Source organism: Malus sylvestris, chromosome 13, assembly GCF_916048215.2.
Source record: "Malus sylvestris chromosome 13, drMalSylv7.2, whole genome shotgun sequence".
Taxonomy (NCBI): domain Eukaryota; kingdom Viridiplantae; phylum Streptophyta; class Magnoliopsida; order Rosales; family Rosaceae; genus Malus; species Malus sylvestris.
In genome coordinates, this window is record NC_062272.1 from 20218168 (window position 1) to 20240222 (window position 22055).

Here is a 22055-nt window from a genome sequence, read left to right on the forward strand (position 1 = left end):
CTGTAATGGTTGCTTGATGAGGAGAAGCTCGTGGGCTAATTACCTCTGAGGCCACGAGGATCTCAGGGACTATGGGCTCCCCAAAGGTTGTTGATGCTAGTTGGAACTCCTGTGCGAGGGATGGTTAGGAGAAACAAGACAGAAAATAAGTATAAATAAAAATGGGTGGTTAAAACACAAAGATTCATACTAGAAGTACTCACTGGATTGCTATCTTCTTCCATAAAGTGCAACATCTCCCTAATGGATGAGTCAAATTGAGAAGTAGGAGCCACCACTAAAGGATGAGAAGTTGAAGGAATAAAAGAATAACTGTGCCCGATCTGAGAAGCGGATTCTCCAACCTTAGCCTACAAAAGTGAAAGACAAGTGTTAAAGCTCCAAGATTGGTCAAGATACAAGTCTAAAGAATGAAAAAGAAATATACCTTTGAAAACTTAGCCCGAGAAGGATAATTTTGTACTATTCGGGTTAGAGGTGAAGGGGCCTTAGGTGGAGAGATCATTTCTTCCCTTATGGCCTATTTCAGGTGTTTGGGTAAAGAGTTAAGAAAAGGAAAAGGTTAGGGGAATAATCTTGAGAAGTAGGCCATACCTTTAGTTCTTCAAGGGTTGAATCTTGCAGATCATTAGCCTTTTGATACATCTCGGCCCCCAGTGGATCCTCCCTTGAAACAACAGTAAGCTTCTTGGTTATTTGAAGCCCTAGATTCGAGGAAAATGAAGTTGTTATCTCTTAAACACAAAATGCAAGTAATAAGGGAAGGTTGAAACAAAATTCATTTACTATAAGCCTTCTATTTCTTCCTACCCACGCTCGCCTCAGCTACAGAAGTGGAAGACTTGAAGGATTTTAAAGCATGTGCCCTTGTTCTTTTCTTGGTGGGGGTTGCCCCTGGACTAGAGGTAGAAAGTTGAGCTCGAGGTCGTTCTTCATGCTTAGACTCAGAAGTCTTTACTATTGTTGCCTAAGTCTGACTCGTTACCTGAGGTTCCACTACAGGCTCTGCCTCGTCCTCATAGTCTCCAAGTAACTCGGAGACATCCCCACTTACTCCAGTATCTTATCTTTCTGCTTCAGCCGCAGCTTCTTGAAGCACAAAGGCATCCCCAGCCTCTTCATTTTGGCCGACATCCATCTCGACAGGGTTGCCTTGAGCTACAAGTGTAGGGAAACCAAGTAAAGTATTAGAATAATGCAGATTCATAAAATTACAAGTTAAAGAAGTAAAAGGTACCTATCAGAAGGAGTTGGTTCTTCTGATGAATCATTTCGTTCCAACTTTCAAGCTTATTCTGCTTAGGATAAGACTTGATGGAGAGATGCTTGAAAGGGCGGTCAAGTGCTTCGCGTAAGTCTCCTCCATACTTCTTGGTCCACCTTGCCTCCCACCAAAAAGTGAAGTTTGAAGTACATTCGAAATTGAGGGCCATAAGTTTTCTGGCAACCTTGCTCATGACCTCAAGGTTGCATCAGGCAGCTCAGAAGGTGACTTCTGGAGGAGAGTGGAAATGGTAGAAGATGCCACATTGAACAGAGTCAAATAAACAGATTGGAATAACTTGTTTGAAGCCCAGCTGCCTACTACAGAAGTTTGGATGATAAACTTCTAGCTCGCGCTCGTAGCGGTAACTCCTCACACCCCAAGCCAGGTCCCTCGATTGGATATAGGTGATAAATTTTTCTCTATAGAAAGAGCTAACGTCTTCTCCAAATGTGTCTTGAAAGGCTTGGTCAGAAAACCAAGGATACCTCCTAAGAATTGAAGCTCCCCACTCCAAGTCTGCTCGAGTCATGTAGACTCTAAAGAAATAGAGACAAGTGAATGTAGAGTGATTGGTTGGAGAACCTTCAGCTAGAATTCGGGCAGGAACAACCCCTTGAAGGGAATTCAAGGTTAAGAGCCTAAAGCTCAAGGAAATACCATTGAAGCCAAAGCTGAATCATCCAAGTAAGACTATTAAGGTTGATTTCAAATGGTTCACCCTTGGTAATCTTATACAGGAGATGATAAAGATGAGCAATGAGGAAGGGGCTCGTTGCCATATCATCGAAATTATGCAGAGCTTCCACTAAAGGGATCCACTTGACTTTTACTCCCTTTGACTTGTTGGGGAAAACATGCTTTTTGAGCCAGTATAGTAGAAAATACATATGCTCCTGATCTCTATTAGTGTTGGAGGATGAAGGGCCAAATTCCTTTTTCACAAATGGGATAAAACTCGTGAAAGAGGTCACATAACTCTTAAAAGTCGAAGAGTTATACTCCAATTGAATTATGGGACCAGAGTTGCCCGAGCTCTCAGCAGTCGGGCAAGAAGGAGGTGCCCAGTCATGAGTGACGTCTATAACCCTACCCAAGGGACTGAGCACGAAGACCTGCGCCATATCCAGGATAGTCGAAGACATGGGGCCCATTCTAAAGTCGAAGATATTGGTGCCCGAGTTCCAGAAGATGAGGGTTATAGTGAGAAGCTCTGGCTTAATAATCACGGTGGTCTTAGAGAGTATTATCAGCTCATAGATACCGTTGTTTATCCATTTCTTCTTGAATGTGGGCTCAAGCTCGTTGATCCATTGCATCCATCCATCATCCTTCATTAGAGGGAACCCACGGTGATGGTTTGACCATTTGGATGAGGAGATGCCCAACTCGGCCAAAAATGGGTTTAGGGTGAACTATATCTCATTAGGCATGTTATTTTCAATGGCAATTGGGACTGGAAAGATCCATGCAGGCCCCAAGGAGTGCACTTCTCCCTCCTCAAAGAATAGTTCAGTGTGTAGGCCTGCCCGAGAGCAATGAAGGCAATTGAGCAAGCAGCGCATGGTGGAAATCCCCTAACCAACCTCTCATGGAGATTGAGTTCGAGCAACTTTGGGTGCCATTGGATGATTTTGAGGAGAAGATGGGAAGAAAATCAGAATTTGGGGGCAATAACTGAAGAATGAGATAAGTTTCTGGAAAATCTGAAGGTTTTGAGAATTCTAGAAAGTTTTGGGGATTTGAAGGCTTGAAAAGACTAATGTACTTTGCCGAGGAGTTTAAGTAAGGATTATATAGTAAATGGTTCATTAACGATGGAATTCGTGGTTAGTGCAAGGGTTTTAGTTAACCAACTGCTATTTAATCATTATTAGTGTCTTGGGTTACAGACTCAACAATGATTAAAGGGGGCATTGTTTTGGTTAATATTTGAACATTGGATTTAAATGAAGGAAAGCCCAAGGATGCCAACTAAAAGGGGACTTGCCTAAAGACCAACACTGAGCCCAAAGGCAAATTGAAGCATTCTCAACCAAATATAAGCCACGTGCTTACCATTAAAAAGACAAGTGATGGAGACTAACCTACTATCAGCCAAAGAATACTTTCTAGTGGCATTCCAAGTAAAAAGTTGATGACTCACTAACCTCCAAGTGTTTTCGGGCAAGAACAAAGTTACATCAGTCGGGCTAATTTGCCTAAAAGGATGAAGAGGCCCCAGAGACAAGGACACTCAACCAATCAATCAAACAAACAAACATACAAACTCTGCTCTTAAGCCAAATTTGCATTCAAAAGCTGAAATCAACCTAGATTCAGTCCTTTTTAGTGACAAGCTATCTCTTGTGCAGTTTAGAACTCTGTTATCTCTCTTAGTGGCGTAGTATCGAGTCCCTTGTGTAAACTTGTTTACCATCCATCCCATTTTAGTATATAAACCCATGTTAATTCTAAGACAAGTGATTGCAAGAGGTTCAACCTTGACAGACAAGGTGAAATCTTGCTCGACGCTCTTTGTTTGTTTTCTAAATTTGTAGATCTATTACTTAATGCATTCTCCAGTATGTATTCAAGTTATTTCCATCAACTTTCCTATTTTAAAAGTTCCATTTGCATCTGGATCCAGTTAGTTTAATGGATATGTTATCATTAAAATCAATTAAGAACCAAGCAAATGACTTAAGGGGATCTGGACTCCCTTCATTCGAACATACAAGACTATGAACTAAAAGTCCTTGTTTACAAGGCAAGAAAAAGAACTTAATGTAGACTTAACCCATCCACAATAATCCTTTGACAACAAGAAGTCCGAGTAACTTGGGGTGCAAGTAATAGACTTAAAACACTCTTGTTCTATATCTACTATACTGAGATAGCAGTGGCACGCCTAGCACTCAGTTAGTTTTGATTGCGAGTCTCCAGGCTTACACCTAAGGCCCCACAAAGGTACCTTTCAGAATTAACTTTGTCCTCTTCTTGTAGCACATCAACAAGTAAAAGCCCGATTACACATCCAAAGTGTCAATCCCTTGGGGAGTTGTGCTAACATCCAAGGATCCTTCTCCAAAGAAATCTTCGCCCGAACACAAAGCCATCTTGATTTTTCACTTGGCTATTTTCTTTTTTATTAATGGAAGAATGATGAAACTCCATTTGGATTTCGGGTCAATTTATAATCCTAACTAAAGGCGCAACAAAAAATATGTAACTAATTGCTAACTATTTTTAAGCATGTCCTTAAGAAGATGTGTTGTAGTTCAACTTTCTATTTTATAATTAGTAATATGTTTAGGCTTTTTTTATTAGCACCCCAAACAATGTTGAATACACCCTGCATTTTAAATAACTTATAAACCCTAATATGTAATGACAATTTTGACCTAATTAAATATACAAATTGAGCACCACCAGAAAATGGAAGACATGGCCGGCCACCACCGGTTAACACCACCCTATCTGGATGGGAATGAAAAAAGCTTCCCATTTAGGGATTAAGGTCACTTGACCATCTCATATTGCGCTGAATCCCGCAAGTGTTTGTCATAGCAATAGAAGCAAGGGCAAGTAGGATGGTGAAACAATTCATTACATGGGTAAAGCCCATATGGATTAGGATTGTTTTCAGCATAATGTCCAGAAAAGTATGGAAGCGACGGTTGCTCGTATTGCCTGGGAAAAGGATGAAGAGCTCCACTGAGCATGCAGGACCTAAAAGGATCGCCATATCTAGGATAATTGTTTGAATTATGCACATAACAGTGTGGATTGTCTGTATAAAATGTGGAGTTTATGTTGAGAGTGTAGTGTATGAGGATATTATTGGAAGTAATGTGGGTGTGTTGGAAAATATTAGTATTTAGGTTTAGGGTAAATTACATAGTAACCCCTCAGATTTGAGGTCTATTACAACCCCATACAACATCTTTAAAACATTTCACTTTCATACCTCACCTACTATTTTATTTCAATATAGTACCTCCGTTACATTTTCCATCCATTGATCCGTTAAAAGCTGATGTGGCTGCCACATTTGTGCCACGTGGCAAAAAAAAATTAATTTTTTTTTCAAAAAAACAAAAAAACAAAAACGCAAAAACCCACCTTTTCCCCTCCCTTTCCCTGCTTCACCACTCTGTTCACCTCCCCCTGACCTCCAAATCGAAATATCCAAAAATCCTAACCCCGACTCCGCCGCCACATTCAACCTGAAATCCTAGCAGGGCGGTACGTGTTGGGCATCAGATCCCACAGAAGAACTCACACCCAGATCAAAACATTGGCTATCCACAACCTCGGGGCGACGCCGTGGCACTTTTTCCCGCCTAAAACCTTCACTGACGAGACCCTCCATGACCAAGCGTACAAGCTCATCCACTGCTCCTACCTCACCTACCGCTACAAAAGCAACGAAGTCCCTGAACGACCCCGTCCTCCATGGTCCCGTGAAAAAGCCCCGAAATGCCCGAGTTTTTCCGTTGGATCCACCACGATCTGGAGCCCTGGGCCCGAATCCGGATCTCCACCGCCCATTTAGAGACCACCAAGCAATACGTAGTGTTTCGCGTGGTGATTGTTGACGGGAGGCTGTATGTGGATTTGAACTGGGCTTGCGTGCAGAGCCGCACCATGTTCACCATTTAGGGTTTTGTACAGCTCATTGCTAGGTATCCAAAAGAACTCATACCCAGATCCTGATGTCGGACGTCCAGAAGAACTCACACCCAAATCCCACAAAAGAACTCACGCCCGACCCCACCGTTTGTGTCGCTCTGTGGTCCTCGCTCTCGACGGGTTTCGGCGGCTTCACATCCACTACATCTGGCATCTCAGCAAGGTGAAGGGGTGGGTGATGGGTGATGGGTGATGGGTGATGGGAGATGGGAGATGGGAGAAGAGGGTGGGCTCGGGTAGGGGTGGGTGATGAGGATGGGAGAAGGGGATAGGCTTGGGTGGGGAAGAAGAAGAGGATTTTTTATTTTTTATTTTTTTGTTGAAAAGATTTAAAAAAAAAAAGTTTTGCCACGTGGCACATAGGTGGCAGCCACGTGGTACAAATGTGGCAGCCACGTCAGTTTTTAACAGATCAATGGATGAAAAATGTAACGGATGTACTATATTGAAATAAAATAGTAGGTGAGGTATGAAAGTGAAATGTTTAAAGATGTTGTATAGGGTTGTAATAGACCTCAAACCTGAGGAGCTACTATGTAATTTACCCTTAGGTTTATTTTAGTATTTGGGTTTTCCTTGATAGTTTAGGATTTGGGCCTATCCTATCTAAGTTAGGGTTTCTTAGGTTTAATTCTTTATAAATATTGCTTGTAATTTAGTTTGAGAAACAAGTCAGTCATAATGTAGCCTCTTAGGGTTTTGTAGCCGTTCCGGCATTCTTGTTCTTTTAATAATATTCTTTCTATTTTGTTTGTCTTGTTCGTTGCACACTCTGATATTCAACTTGGTATCAGAGCAGGTTGGATCTTCGGGATTTAATCTGCTGTTGATGGGTGCCAATTTGTTTGTATTAGTTTTGTTTTAGTCATCTTCCGATGTTTGTGTTTTCGTTTTAGATTTGTTAGTTGGTATTGATTGTTTGCAGGAAAAAAGTCTGAAATTGTGTAGTCTCACAGCTGCATTTGAATCCGTCCACAACGGTACACCCACGGAAAAAAAAAAGGTTGATGTTGCTGGTTTGCACAGAAGGAAAAAATAGGCAAATAGAAAGATATGTTATTTGTTCACACAGAAGGAACAAAAAGAAGGAAGAATGAAGAAAAAAAAGGGGGGGGAGGAAGGAAAACAATTTGGTTGTTTAAAGGTTTTGTGGCCCGCGTATTCTTCAATTGGGCATGGTAGCTTGAACTTGGAATCAGTATTGGTATTAGTATTGGTATTGGCATTGGCATCGACATGAGTATTAGTATTGGCATCGGCATCAGCATCAGCTTCGGCATCGGCAATGGCATTAGTACTGGAATTTGGAGTCTTGCATCCACATCTACTTTGGCAAACTCATGATGTGTTCCGCCATGAGTTTGACCGAAGGGGGGGGGTTGTTGGAAAATATTAGTATTTAGGCTTATTTTAGTATTTGGGTTTTCCTTGTTAGTTTAGAATTTGGGCCTAGCCCATCTGAGTTAGGGTTTCTTAGGTTTAATTATCTATAAATATTGCTTATAATTTAGTTTGAGAAAAAATAAATGTGAAGTGTATTAAGTATATAAGGTGTATTCAACAATATATGGATTAACCCATATGTTTAAGATGAGAATATTAATCACCAACAATGTAACTGTCCACCCTATGACATCAAATATTCCTTGAAAAGTAGTATTGCTGCCAACAAGATTTCTTATCGAGTTTCCAACCTGTTCAATCCAATTTTCATCGCTGATGAGATTGTTTCGGTTGTGAAGAAATCATTCACCATTTCACTATTAGATTGAAAATTATTTGAAATTGTTAAAGTTACTAATAGCTTCATGTCTATCCTTTTCTACCTTTTAATTAGGTTTCATATCTCACGTATAGGTATAATATACATTCATATATTTGTTACTTGAGTTAAGGTAGAATGTTTTGCAGATAAATTTATGTTAGTATATTAGTTTTTTTTGTTATAAGATATTAATTATATTTTTTTGGAGTTCGAAAATGCATAATAATAGAAGAATTTAATTGATTTTTAATATTTTTACAAAATATAAAATGAGTATAAAAGAAATAAAAATATATAATTAGATAACTAGACTCACTCCTAAAACAATTCTATGTTTTTGGACCTGGATCTAAAAGCCCCATATATGAAAAGCATCTGTTTGTGTCTTTGGTTTCTTAGGAGTTAGGACAACTCTCGTCTCTAAAGAAATAATGATTTTTTGGCTTGACTGCTGTTTTTACCAAATGTTTCATAAAGCAATCTGCGCGCCAAAGTCTGACAGAAATTAGAGAATGAAAAATTAGCATCAATTATCTTTTTACTTGGCATGACCACACCAGCACCATAATACCAGCTCCTAGCAGCAGGGGCGGAGGGACCATAGGACCACAGTAGTCCTAGGCCCATCCTGCTTTTGTTTATAACTAAAAATTAGTACTACTTATTATTTTATTATTTTCAGTTAAATCATTCCTATTTCCTAGACAAACTATCCGGCCCTCTTTAAATATTTTAAGAATATCCGGCCCTCTTTAAATAACCCTAAAGCCTACCTATAACCTATTCCAACTTCCAACACTTCATCTTCCATTCATTTTTCCAATACTAAAAATTAGTATTTTATTATTCTCTAATTCTAGCCGACTGTTGCTCTGCTGCTAGTTTGAAAAAAATAGTCAGAACACTGCTTCTCTCAGTCTGATCCATCCCGTGGTACACAAGCCGTACACTGCTTCTCTCATCTATAGCATGTCACAGTCTTCAACCAGTCTATCAATCTATCAGTCTTCAATTTCCATGATCCTCAAAAGTATGAACTTCGAATCTCCATAGTTGTCATTTTCAATTTTTTTTTTTACAATTTGCTAATTCATATATGTTGTCATCTACAATTGTAAATTAATTTAACAAATAATATTTTTTTTTGCAGATTAAAGAATTCAATTATTCCATCATTCCATAAAAAAGACATTGAAGTTTAGTTAATTGGTCAACAACCCAAAGTATGTATTTTACTCTCAATTCCTGTTACAATTTTTTGTTTATAAATTATGATTAAATTGATGTCTTGCAATTTCTCTTAACTATTGCCTAATTTGTTTTAGTTTGTAAAATTAGCATATATGTTCATATTTCTTTTAATTTAAAGTTAGTGAGTCTATGTTTATTTACTTTTCAGTTATGAAAAGATATTTCAAAAGAAAAACACAACCTGAGATATTAGAACCGTCTCCAAAGAGTCCAAAAAACAATGAAAGTAGTTCAAAACAAACTTGTGTGGATTCTATGGAAATTAACTCGGAAACACTCCAATATGATTCTTTTCATATATATACTATGATGTTTTGGTTACTTTTCATATATATACGATGATGTTTTGGTTAACAGTTTTGTAACTACTATCGATTTAATTTTTTTTTAATATTTGTGAGAGGCCCCTCCTAACCCGAAATCCTGGCTCCGCCACTGCCTAGCAGAACTTATCAATAATTACACATGTTATTCCTATGATTTGTCCATATGTATACAAAAGGAATCCAAAGAACACAACAATTTACGTCGAGAACATTAGTACTTTCTCATCTTAGATCAAGGGAGGAAACATCACGGAGGATGTAACGCATGCAAGAGCCCCAATCAGGCCAGAAATTGTTGGCTTGACGTTCGAACATTGAGAGGTAAGAGTTCCTTTGGCTCCGCTATAGGTGAGATCAATGTCAGCCAACTCCACATTCTCACATAGTGAGCCACTGCTGCACACAATCTTTAGTGAAAGTGCAGTTGCAGATGAGCCCTGAATGTTCTTGAAGCTAACATCGCTGATCTTAACTTTCGACGGAGGCAAATTATCACACTTCTTATACGGGCAGTAAAGTTAGTCTATGACAATAGGGTTACTCACATTAACCATGATAATATCCTCAAAGTGTATATTTGAAGCAGCAGTTGTTGGGGCTTAAAAAGATTTCACTACTTTGGAGACGTTTATCTCACAAAGAAGAATGTAATGCAGCGGAATTGATAGGCAGAAGAAAGAAAGAACACTCAATGTATTACACAAGATTTTTATTCACTCACAAACTTAGTACAAGAGGAAACACTTAAACACTCTTAGAAGCTTTGTTGCTTCTTCTCACTTCTCACTACTTGCTATCTTGGTTGTTACAAATGGTATGGATGCCTTCTCCTTTTATAGGCATGGATGGAACCTTGGAGAAGCATGGAAGCATCATGCTAGAGATATCTAGATAATTCCACTACCTTCCTAAGCTAGAATTATCTACATTAATCTTGTATGTTGGTGGAATCCTCACCATTCTTCTAGACTCTTCCACCAACTTGAACTTTGCAAGAATTCTCTAGCATGTGCTTGGATCTTTCTTTGTGTATGGGCCCGATCAATTGTCTTGGGCCAAGACAAGATTACATTTCAACATCCCCCTTAATCTTGTCTTGTGACGCCGATTGATTTTCTCAATCTAACAAAGTCTTCTTGTTTGAGTGGCTTGGTGAATATGTCGGCGACTTCGTCTTGAGACTTCACGTATTCCACTTGCACATCCTTTCTTGCAATACACTCTCTTATGCAATGATAGTGGGTATCTGTGTGTTTGCTCCTGTCATGGATTATTGGATTCTTTGCTAGAGCTATTGCAGACTTGTTGTCGACATAGATCTCTGTTGGCTCTTCTTGTGGCATGCTTAATTCTTTTAACAAGTTTCTCAACCAGATTGCATGACAGACACATAAGGTAGCAGCTACGTATTCAGCTTCGCACTAGAGAGTGACAATCGGTTGCTTCTTCAACATCCATGTGAATGCAGTGTCTCCCATGAAAAACACAAATCCAGTAATGCTTTTTCTATCGTCAGAATCTCCTGCCCAATCACTGTCACTATATCCAACAAGTTTGTAGTTATTAGAGCTTGAATAGAATAAGCCAAAGTTAACAGTACCTTTAAGGTATCGAAGAATTCTTTTGGCGGTCTTCAAATGTGTAGTTGTGGGATTCTCCATGTAGCGACTGACTAATCTGACGGCATAGAAAATATCTGGTCTTGTGCAAGTCAAGTAGCGCAAGCTTCCAACTACACTTTCTCCTTCTTCATGCTTGGTTAGTTTAACCCCGCACTCCATTGGTGTGCTTATGGGCTTGCAGTCATCGATTTTGATCTTTTTCAGTATCTCCTTTGTGTAGCTTTCTTGGGAGATGAAAATGCCTTCTTCGTTCTGCTTTACTTCAATGCCTAGGTAGTATGCCATTAGCCCGATGTCGGTCATCTCAAATTCTTTAGTCATCACTCTCTTGAACTCTTCAAACATGCTTGGATTACTTCCAGTGAAGATTAGATCATCCACATATAAGCACACAATCAGAATATCTTCATCCTTGACTTTGACATAGAAAGCATGTTCATGAGGGCACTTGATGAAGTTATTCTCCTGAAAGTACTTGTCGATGCGACTATTCCATGCTCGTGGCGTTTGTTTTAACCCATAGAGGGCTTTCTTCAACTTCAGAACTTTGTCTTCATGCCCTTTGATTTCATAGCCTGACGGTTACTGAATGTAGACTTCTTCTTCAATGACTCAATTTAGGAAAGCGGACTTCACATTCATTTGTTGAATCTTCCATTTGTTTTGAGCTGCCAAAGAAATTAGTAATCGTATAGTTTCCAACCGAGTAACGGGTGCAAATACCTCATCATAGTCGATTCCGGCTCTTTGATTATAGCCCTTCGCCACTAATCTCGCCTTGTATCTTTCGACATCTTCGTTGGCATTCTTCTTTGTCTTATACACCTACTTGACTCCGATGGCTTTGTGTCCTTTCGGAAGAATAGTGAGTTCCCATGTATCGTTCTTCTGGATTGCTTCAATTTCTTCATCCATTGCTTTCCTCCACTTAGTATCTTGCACTGCTTCTTGGAAGTCAACTGGTTCACAATCAGCAAAGAGACAAAGAAGTGTAGGATTATTGAGTCTTTCAGCTACCTCATAGAAATCTCGTAGACTTCTTGTGTGTGGTACTTCTCTTTCATTTAGACTCTCACTTGACGATGCTGATGTTGGTGAATTGCCATGATTGGTTGATGTTGGTGAAGCAGGTGGAGTAGTGGATTCTTGTTGAACCTCTCTTGCTTGCTCCATCATCCCTTGTTCATTCTCTTCTTCAAACTGAGGAAAGAAGTAAAGATCACCTGCATGAGAGCCAAAATCTCATTCTCCTTCTTCATCGAACGTCACGTCTCGACTAATCATTGTCTTCCCATTGTTTGGATTATACAGCTTATAGCCTTTTGAATTTGAGTCATAACCGATGAAGATGAACTTCTCACTTTTGTCTTCGAGTTTCATCCTCCTCTCGTCTGGTACATGTACATGGGCTATGCTTCCAAAGACTCTTAGATGAAAGATACATGGCTTTCTTCCACTCCATGCTTCTTGCGGAGTCTTTCCCCACACACTTCTTGTTTGAGACCGATTGGATAGGTAGACAGCACATGATACAGCTTCTGCCCACAATTCCTTAAGCAATCTCTTACTTTTGAGCATGCTTCGAGCCATGTCGAGGATGGTTCGATTTTTTCTTTCCGCCACACCATTTTGTTAAGGGATCTTGGAACTGTCAAAGGTCGACGAATTCCATTGGCTTCACAGAATTCTTGAAATTCCTTCGAAGTGAATTCTCCTCCTCGATCAGATCTCATGGCTTTGATCTTGCAACCACTTTCTTTCTCTACAGCAGCTTTGAACTTCTTGAATGCTCCAAATACCTCTGATTTCTGCTTTAAGAAATACACCCAGGTTTTCCTTGAAAAATCATCAATGAAGAGAAGGAAATAATTATTTTTACCCAAAGAGCTTGGTTTTATTGGACCGCACACATCAGTGTGAATGAGCTCAAATGGCTTCTAGGCTCTTGTGGTCGACTCCTTTGGAAAGCTTTTCCTGAACTGTTTCCCAAGTAAACATCCTTCGCAAGCTTGATCAGGGCGACTAATGCACGGTCAACCTCTCACCATCTCCTTCTTGGACAATAACTCTAGTCCCCCAAAGTTAAGATGCCCAAAACGAAGATGCCAAAGCCAGGATGTGTCTTTGTAACATGTTTTGAGGCACTTTGCAACATCATTTTGAATATTCATAGGAAACATCATATTCTTTGACATTTTCACCTTGGCAATTAATCTTCCTTTGTCATCTCTAAGAAAAAGGCTAAATTTTTCATGTGAATATCATAACCTCTTTCTAAGAGTTGACCCAAACTCAAAATGTTGCTTTTCATATTGGGCACGTAGTAGACATTTGAAATTAATTGGTGACCGCCATTTTTTAAGGGAATAAGGATGTTACCTTTTCCTTTGACTGGTATTTTGGATTCGTCTCCAAAAGAAACGTTGCCACTCACCAATTCATTAAGCTCTACGAACATGCTTCTTCTTCCGCACATGTGGTTGCTAGCACCGGTGTCAAGGTACCATGTATAGTCTTGGTCTCCATCATTGTTCTTGCATGCTAGTAGCACAATGCCATTATCTTCTTTCTCTTCTTTCACATAATTGACCTTCTCATCAAGCCTGCTGCTTGAGGCTCTACATTCCCAAACATAATGCCCAAACTTTTAACAATTGTAACATTGAACTTGAGATTTTTCATACCTCAAGTTTAAGCGCCCTCTTCCACGACCTTTTGTTAAGCTTCCTCCTCTTTCGTAGTTGTTATGGTTGTTGAAGTTCCAACCACGTCCACGTCCATGTCCACGTTCGCGCCCTTGACCACGACTTCTTTCGTACTGGCTTCTCTCGTTGTCCAAGCTTTCTTCTTTCTTCTTTGGCTGGACATGCGTCTTAAGGAGCTACTCATCATTCCCTTGCCTCTTCTTATGTTTCTCTTCATATGCTTGTAGCGAACCCATTAATTGCTCTATACTAATTTCTTCCAAGTTTTTAGTTTCTTCAATTGTCACGACAATCTGCTTGAACTTGGGGTCCAACGAGCATAGTATCTTATCCATAATTCTAACATCTTCTAACTTTTCTCCGTTTCCTTTTAATTGATTGGAAACGGCTAAGACTCTTGAAAAATTATCAGAGATTGATTCAGACCCTTTCATTTGTAGAGATTCAAACTCACCTCTTAGTACTTGAAGACGAACCTTTTTCACTTGTTCGGCTCCTTTGTAAGAGGTTTGAAGCTTCTCCCATGCTTGCTTGGCAGGGGTTACACTCGAGACCTTCTCAAAGCCATTGTCATCTAATGCTTAGTAGATGAGGTAGAGAGCCTTCTTGTCTCTCTTTCTTGAATCTTCCAAACTCTCCTTTTGGGGTTGGGACAGAGTAGCTTCATCTTCTGGCTCAGTGTAGCCTTTCTCCACGACTGCCCATACATCATGTGCTCCCAAAAGGGCCTTCATTTTGATACTCCAATTATCGAAGTTGTTGTTGTCAAGCACTGGAACTTGGAAGGCTGACATAGCGTTGCTAGCCATAGCTCTGGTACCACTTTGTTGGGGCTTAAAAAGACTTCACTACTCTGGAGACGTTTATCTCACAAAGAAGAATGTAATGCAGCGGAATTGATAGGCAAGAGAAAGAAAGAACACTCAATGTATTACACAAGATTTTTATTCACTCACAAACTTAGTACAAGAGGAAACACTCAAACACTCTTAGAAGCTTTGATGCTTCTTCTCACTTCTCACTACTTGCTCTCTTGGTTGTTACAAATGGTGTGGATGCCTTCTCCTTTTATAGGCATGGACGGAACCTTGGAGAAGCATGGAAGCATCATGCTAGAGATATCTAGATAATTCCACTACCTTCCTAAGCTAGAATTATCTACATTAATCTTGTATGTTGGTGGAATCCTCACCATTCTTCTAGACTCTTCCACCAACTTGAACTTCGCTAGAATTCTCTAGCATGTGCATGGATCTTTCTTTGTGTATGGGCCCGATCAATTGTCTTGGGCCAAGACAAGATTACATTTCAACATCGATAGCCACAGGAGAATTCGGCCATGTTTTGATGTGCACACTGTTATGTGTGTTTGTCAAGGTGCAGTTCTTGACTATGATTCCAGCCAGGGATTCCTCATTGTCGTATCTTCCGAGACTTCCAATGCTTATGCCATGACTTGGCCCACAAGAAATGTTGGTCACGGCGATTTGGTTGTTGCCATCACCTATAGAAACACAGTCATCCCCAGTTCCAATGTATGTATGAGTAATGTTGATCCCCGTTGATTTGCTGATAGGGTAAACTGTCGATTTACCCCCTGAACTTTCACCTCACTTTCGATTTCCCCCCTGAACTTTTCTATTGGAAAATTAAGGACTCAAACTAATTTTTTTAGCCAATTTGCCCCCTACCGTTAGTTTTTCATATATTACATCCATATTTCCGTTAAGTGAGACCATGTGCATAACATGTGAGGATAGTTAAGTCATTTCAATTTAAAAATGAGTAAAAACTGAAAATAAATAATAATAATAATTTTCCCTCTATTTTTTCCCGCTAATTCCTATCCTCAATTTTAATTTTCCCTCTCATTCCTATGCATGAGAAATAACATATGGTGTTATTGTCTTCATAAGTAGCTAAGTTAATCTTTTTTTTGAAGCATGTACTACCATTTTTATTTTCTCTAACAAATTAATAATTTGACAAATGCTCATAGTGTTATTGTCTCCAAAGCAGTGCATTAATATAAGAAACATGTCCATAAAAAAGACTAGGGTTTCTTATATTAATGCACTGCTTTGGAGACAATAGCACCATTAGCATTTGTCAAATTATTAATTTGTTAGAGAAAATAAAAATCGAGGATAGGAATTAGCGGGAAAAAATAGAGGGAAAATTTTGCTTTTTTTATTATTTTCAGTTTTTTAATCATTTTTAAGAGTGAAATAACTTAACTACCCTCACATGTTGTGCACATGGTCTCACTTAACGGAAATATGGATGGAATATATGAAAAACTAACGGTAGGGGGCAAATTGGCTAAAAAAATTAGTTTGAGTCCTTAATTTTCCAATGGAAAAGTTCAGGGGGGAAATCGAAAGTGAGGTGAAAGTTCAGGGGGTAAACCGACAGTTTACTCTTTGCCGATATGGATTCCATTGGTATTTTTACTGTCTCCAAGTGCTGTGATGTGAACATGTTGGAATGTAACATTGTTGCACCCGTAAACATAGACATGGAAGTTTTTGTTGATAAGTGAAGTTACGTCCTGAATTATGGAATTTGTGACGAAGTCAAACCTCAGATTAGCGAAACCAGAGCAATGTTTGCCTTTGCTGCAGTTATTTTGACTCCAAGCAAATGCTCCTTGGCCATCAAAAGTTCCGCCACCAGATACAGTGATCATGTCAACGTGCTTGAAACCAACCCAAGTCCCCTACATTGTGAGCTCACTGTCCTTTTCTGGAGCTTGCAATGTTCCTTGCACTTGAAGCTCAATCGGAGCCTCGCAAGGACCTTTGAAACTTGCTCCACTTAACTTGTATGTTCCACTCGGAACAACAACTTTACTAGCGGAAGGTGATGCACACGAGCCATTCCAAGCCTTGGCCAATGCAAAAGTAATATCAGAGCCAGGCTTTGCACCATATTCCGCACTTGTCACATCAAAAACACTAGACTCATGAGCTTTAGTTGCAGATGCTAGCAATAAGAACACAAACATTCCCAGTACACTCATTTTCAGACTCATTTTGATTTTCACTTTCTTGATTATTTTTCGTTTTCTTTCCCCAAGGGATGATGGAACTCCAGTTTCGTTTTGGGCCAATTTATAGTCGGATTCGAAGGCTCAATACCATCGACATATCAACCAATCACTTGCTATTTTTATACAAGTCCTTAAGTAGTCGCAATGTAGTTCAACTTGGTTTTTTTTTTTTATTTTTTTTTTTTGGGAAAAAGGGTGCGAGATTTATAAGCTTTTTGGTCTTAGAAGCATCCATCACCAACAAGAACTTGCTAAGTTGTTAATAATATGTTTTTACTCCTCAAAGTCACTTGTTATTTTTAGTTGTTTGTTGGTTCAACTTGTGTTGTGTATCTTATAATTAGTAAGCTTTTTGGTCTTAGAAGCATCCATCACCAACAAGAACTTGCTAAGTTGTTAATAATATGCTTTCCTCCTCAAGGTCACCATAATGTCAGTTGATATTTCTCAAGTTTCGGCCGACTAATGGCCGGCCTTTCCAGAAAACGTTACGCCGAGGCTATGATGTTTGGTGTAAAACAATCCTCTACCATATTCTCACAAAATACGCACAGCAATGCCCTTTATCACCCAAAGAAAAGAGAAAATTCTGTCGTACGACGTACATCAACTATTTTAACCATTAGATGAGACTGAGACGGGTTCACTTTTTCCTCCAGAGTATAGAATGATAATTGTCATTGGATCTGCAACGTGTGGTAGAGACAAAACAACACAACTATATTGCACTTGTAAAAATAGACTTAAGGTCATCTCCAATGGATCAGACCATAAGGTTATAGGCTCTTTTATGTACCGTTTGGTATGTGGGACAGGACGGAACGAAGTAGGACAAGGCGTTCCGTCCCACGTTTGGTGTGCCTAAAACGGGTGGAACGCGTTGTTCCACTAGACGAGTATTGGGTGAATTTTCGTTCCCCCTCACCCCCTGGAATGACTCGTTCCACATATATAGAACACAAAATTATAACATTTTAACACAAAAATGCCCCTCCCCCATTGTCTCTTTCCTCATATCTCAACCTCTCCTCTCCTGCTTCCTCCACACTTCCATCCGAGCCCTAGTTTTCCACGGCATCTTTGCTCCCTCCCTTCGTTTTCTCTACTTTTTATTTTGTATCGAAGAAAAACGACGATACAAAATTCACATAAATAAATTACTTCCAATAATCAAAGTAAAAAAATAAATAAATAAAGCGGAGAATAATGGGAAGAGAGGTTCCACAACAACAGCAGGTGGCGCTCACGGTGGAGCAACTGCTCGCCGTGAATTCGTACAACCCTGACATCCTTCCTGATCTCGAAAACTACATCAACGAGTAACTATGTATCTCTCTCTCTGTCTTTGTCTCTGTCTCTTCATTGACGGGAACCGATACTTGGGTTTCATTAATTTTGATTGAATGACTGGGTTTATTTGGTTGTTTTTCAGGTTTCTTCGCAAACCTATAGTCTCGATGCCAATCTCTGCCTTCTTCGCCTCTATCAGGTAATTTGAGAATTGGGTTTTTAATTTTAATTGATTTTTGTTTTATAATTACTGCAAAAGTGAATTCTTTTTAATTGGTTTATGTTTTGTAATCCATAATTTCCTACAAAGATGAATGTTTTTTAATTGGTTTTGTTTTAGGATTCATAATTTACTGAAAAACGGAATTTTTAGTTGGGTTTTGTTTTAGATTATATAATTTACTACAAATTCTTTAGTTGGTTTTTGTTTTAGATTGTATGATTTACTGCAAAGCCGAATTCTTTGTAATTGGTTTTCGATTTTCGATTCTATAATTTTGCAAGTGCCGAAGAGTTTGCTGAGCGTGATGAACACTTACAATGTCGGCAGAAGCCCCGCAGTCTTTGCACCTCCGGCTGTGGCTCCACAGTCATTCAATCTTTTGGTTCCGTTCAATCCAACACATACCAAACACAGAACGGAACAACCATCATGTTCCGTCCTGCATGTACCCGTTCCGTCCTGTCTCGTCCCGTCCCATCCCATTCCGTTCTGTCATGTCCCGTCCCATTCCGTTCCATCATGTCCCGTCTACGTACCAAACGGTACCTAGGAAAAAATCATCTCCAATGGAGGTCCATGCCAAAGGAAAAAGAAGATCCACTGGGCCAAACCTCAACCCATGGCCATCGGGCTAGGCAATTGAAGCCAGCCAACCAACTCGAAAAGCTAGGCCCAGCTGTCAACAACCTAAATGTTAGCTTACATAAACTAGCCGTTGGATTTAAAATAAAATAAAAAATAATTATATTTTTTTAAGACGAAATTTTAAAAAAAATTAAAAATTATAATTTTTCCTATAAATATTTAAACCATTTCTATATCATTTCTCACATCCTTTTCACCCTTCTATACTATCTTACCTCATTTTATTTCAATTCTTCACATTCTTTACGCTCCTATTCGAAAATTTTTTTTTTAAGCAAAACAAACATAACATTCCGAAAATTTATTAAGATTACATAAAGATAAGAAATATGGAGAGTTACTCAAACAATAAAATTAAGGGAACTTTAACGAAAAGCACCTGGTACTGTTCACTTTAACGAAAAACTACATTTTTACACTAAAAAGTCAATCATGGTACTATTCACTTTACCCTTTATTTTGTCCTTATCATTAAAACTCAAAGTTTTCAAACCCTTTTCATTAGTTTTCCTTAAAATTAAAGAACAAACTTAAAATAATAAATCATTGAAGGGACTAAAAAATAACCTCATTCGGTTGGAGATGGTATATAAATACGATATCTCAATGTTCATTAAAAAATAATTTCTTGCAAGGCTATAATCGGGAGCTAAATATAGCCCTTTCGGTTGGAGATGACCTAATCGACCAGACTTGCATTAGAGAGGAGCCAAGAACTTGTAGGCTGCAATAATGAAAACTAAAGGTCAAGATTGAACACCGTATTTGGGTGGTATAGAAACAAAAAGTAGTTTGATTAGCGATTAGGCATGCCTTACAACAGAAAAAGTGTGAAAAAACAATAAAATCAAGGATCATAACTTGCGAAGATCAATCCCGGCCTTCTTGGCAACAACATCAATCCCATTCTTCTCTATGGTCTTCAATGCTTTGGTTGACAAGCGGAGTTTGAGAAAGCGCTTCCCAGCTTCCCACCAAACCCTCTTGTACTGCAGGTTCACAAACTGCAACTTCTTGGTCTTGTGGGCTGAGAAGGAGATCTTGTTTGCCCTGTTTGCTTTCTTCCCAGTGAAAGGACAAATTCTACCTGCAATGGTCGATCAAATCATAAGGTAAATCAATTTTCAACATTCTAACGAAGATTAGTAAATTAATGAACGACCAATTGGCCGCGAGAGTTGAGAACAAATGAAACTACAAGGCGGATGCTATATCTTAAACCCCCAACAGGCCAAAGAAACACCGAAACTCTAAAAACTGCTAACGAACTAAGACATTCCTTTGAACTCTGGGAAACAGAAGCCCAAGGGGCAGACAAAAAACGACGCTATGCTAAAGCTCAGTTAAACCAGCTCCGACGAAATCTTCAAAAATCCATCTATTCCTCTCCATCTAAACCACCCAAAACAAAGCAAGGATCATACTACTCTTTTCAAACAATCTGATAACCAAATTGCCAATCAAGACTGTCGACATCGAAATTTTCGTGTTTACAAAGACAACCCATTTACATTTTTCCCGGATTAAAAAAATGGAAAGCATAGTCAATTATTCTAGTATCAGACTATCTGGTGACCAAAATCACTGTGTTTCCCTACTACCATGTAAATCAAATGCATTTGTACCCATATATTCCCACTCCTAAAAAACTAACGAAATGAGCAGACGTGTGTTAGGCCAGTTGGTTCGAGCAGCACGCCCACCCCCCTCACCCAAGTTTGAATCCAACTCCCCACAAATTACAGTAGTTTAGAATATCGTTGTGTCAAATAAAGAAAAACAACGAAATGAAACAATTAGCTGAGCTTCATTTCTAAAAAAAAAAAAAATGAACAAATAGTATTATCTACGCTAAGGGATAAGGAAGTAAACTAAGCCTCATAATGGACACGCAACAATATAGTTAATGTGGTTCAAATTCGTCTTTGCAAGAAATGAAACGTAAAACCTCTCACTTGAGCAATACCACATAGAAATGGCACATCAAAATTTTGATCATGCAGAACAATTCTCCCATTCTTGTCCAAATATGAGAAACTAAATATTAAGTTTCCATAAATGCACTTAAATTACATAATTGACAAAAATTAAAACTGATTAACCGTAAAAATATAAAATACCAATATATTAAACTGCGAAAGAATACATGGGATGGGAGATAGAAGGCGAGAGAAATTACGGGCAACGATGGGCTGAAGGCCGGGAAGGGAAGGAGTGGAGATACTTGGCAGCTGAGACGACATGTCGTAGGAGATTCTGACGCCGCTCAGCTGACTGGTAACGAACCCGACGTCGGAACCTGCCTCCGCCTTGAAGGGCTGCAGGAACCGCTTGGAAGCGTCGGCCCTGTGGAAGCATGGAGTTCGGGTGGTGCCGAAGAACACGGTGGCTGTTGCCGATGCTGCTGCCATTGCTGCTCTGCGCAATGAAGAGCTCTGGGTGCTCGTTATCTGTATTTTCTGAAAGCGGAGTTTGCAGTGGATTGAAGCCTCTGGATTTGGAGGGCCATAACCTCAAGTCTCAAACCTGTATATTATTCCCAACTTTTGTAGCCATTGAATTCAAAATTTATAGAGTAATGTAATTAGAGAGTGGCATTTTTTGAAATTTACATGCTATTATTATTTCTGAGTACATTCGATATATTTTTACTCTAAACTAATTTACAGGGAATTGGAAGAAAAAAAATTATATATATATTTTAAGAAAATCGGAGGGTTTGAACATACTGGGTTAAAGAGGATTCTTAATCACCAAAACAATTCACCACTTGTTATATTTTTACTCCCTACTTGAAGTAAAGAAAAGGGAGCAAGCCAAACTAATAAATGTAATTTTTCTTTCATATGACGTTTTACTGAGTGATCTGGAAAATCAACTATTAGCTTCTAAATCTTTGCAAACATTATATCTTGCATAAAATCCGTACAACTGAGTGGGACATAGCATTGTAGTGGGATCCAATAAAATGAGAACAAAAGTTACAAACAATAATTATCTATAATTAAAATAAAATTTAAAAAGAAGCAGATGACATTTTACCCCAATAATGAAAAGTAATATGTGTATGCACCCTGGTGTGAGTTCGATTCTCGCTGATTTCCTCTTCCTAATAGCTAACTGTCTAACCTTCTAACTATATCGCTCGAGTAAAAAGTAAAAACCAACATTCTCCTTCCCTTTAATCATGACAATTGCGGTGAAGTAAACAATCTTCAAATTGGGGATGTTAAATTGT

General features: G+C 39.0%; 2 protein-coding genes and 1 pseudogene across 3 annotated transcripts; 1 reads left to right on the forward strand and 2 right to left on the reverse strand.

Moving 5' to 3' along the window:
- Positions 1-9400: 9400 nt before the first annotated feature.
- LOC126595457 (exopolygalacturonase-like) lies at positions 9401-16641 on the reverse strand (annotated as a pseudogene).
- A 1099-nt stretch (positions 16642-17740) lies between these two features.
- LOC126595458 (uncharacterized) lies at positions 17741-18928 on the forward strand. Of its 2 annotated transcripts, none has more exons than XR_007613539.1 (3): positions 17741-17986; positions 18092-18148; positions 18454-18928. XR_007613539.1 is itself a non-coding variant. In XM_050261746.1 (3 exons), exons 1-3 carry the CDS (start codon positions 17866-17868, stop codon positions 18905-18907), a joined length of 624 nt encoding a protein of 207 aa, XP_050117703.1. In that variant the 5' UTR covers positions 17741-17865; the 3' UTR covers positions 18908-18928. The 2 variants fall into 2 exon arrangements, 1 of the variants encoding a protein (XP_050117703.1); XM_050261746.1 differs by having other exon boundaries at positions 17741-17978.
- A 441-nt stretch (positions 18929-19369) lies between these two features.
- LOC126595459 (50S ribosomal protein L28, chloroplastic-like) lies at positions 19370-21390 on the reverse strand. The gene is made up of 2 exons (XM_050261747.1): positions 20997-21390; positions 19370-19904 (listed from the first exon to the last, which is right to left on the reverse strand). Exons 1-2 carry the CDS (start codon positions 21226-21228, stop codon positions 19672-19674), a joined length of 465 nt encoding a protein of 154 aa, XP_050117704.1. The 5' UTR covers positions 21229-21390; the 3' UTR covers positions 19370-19671.
- Between the last annotated feature and the right edge of the window lie 665 nt (positions 21391-22055).

Bases quoted from the DNA above. Each gene is read 5' to 3' on its own strand.
- LOC126595459 (XM_050261747.1), bottom strand. From the start codon at position 21,228: ATGGCAGCAGCATCGGCAACAGCCACCGTGTTCTTCGGCACCACCCGA. The intron at 19,905-20,996 runs GTAATTTCTCTC...CGACCATTGCAG, and splicing joins CCTTCAGCCCATCGTTGCCC to GTAGAATTTGTCCTTTCACT.
- LOC126595458 (XM_050261746.1), top strand. From the start codon at position 17,866: ATGGGAAGAGAGGTTCCACAACAACAGCAGGTGGCGCTCACGGTGGAG. The intron at 17,979-18,091 runs GTAACTATGTAT...GTTGTTTTTCAG, and splicing joins CTCGAAAACTACATCAACGA to GTTTCTTCGCAAACCTATAG. The intron at 18,149-18,453 runs GTAATTTGAGAA...TAATTTTGCAAG, and splicing joins GCCTTCTTCGCCTCTATCAG to TGCCGAAGAGTTTGCTGAGC.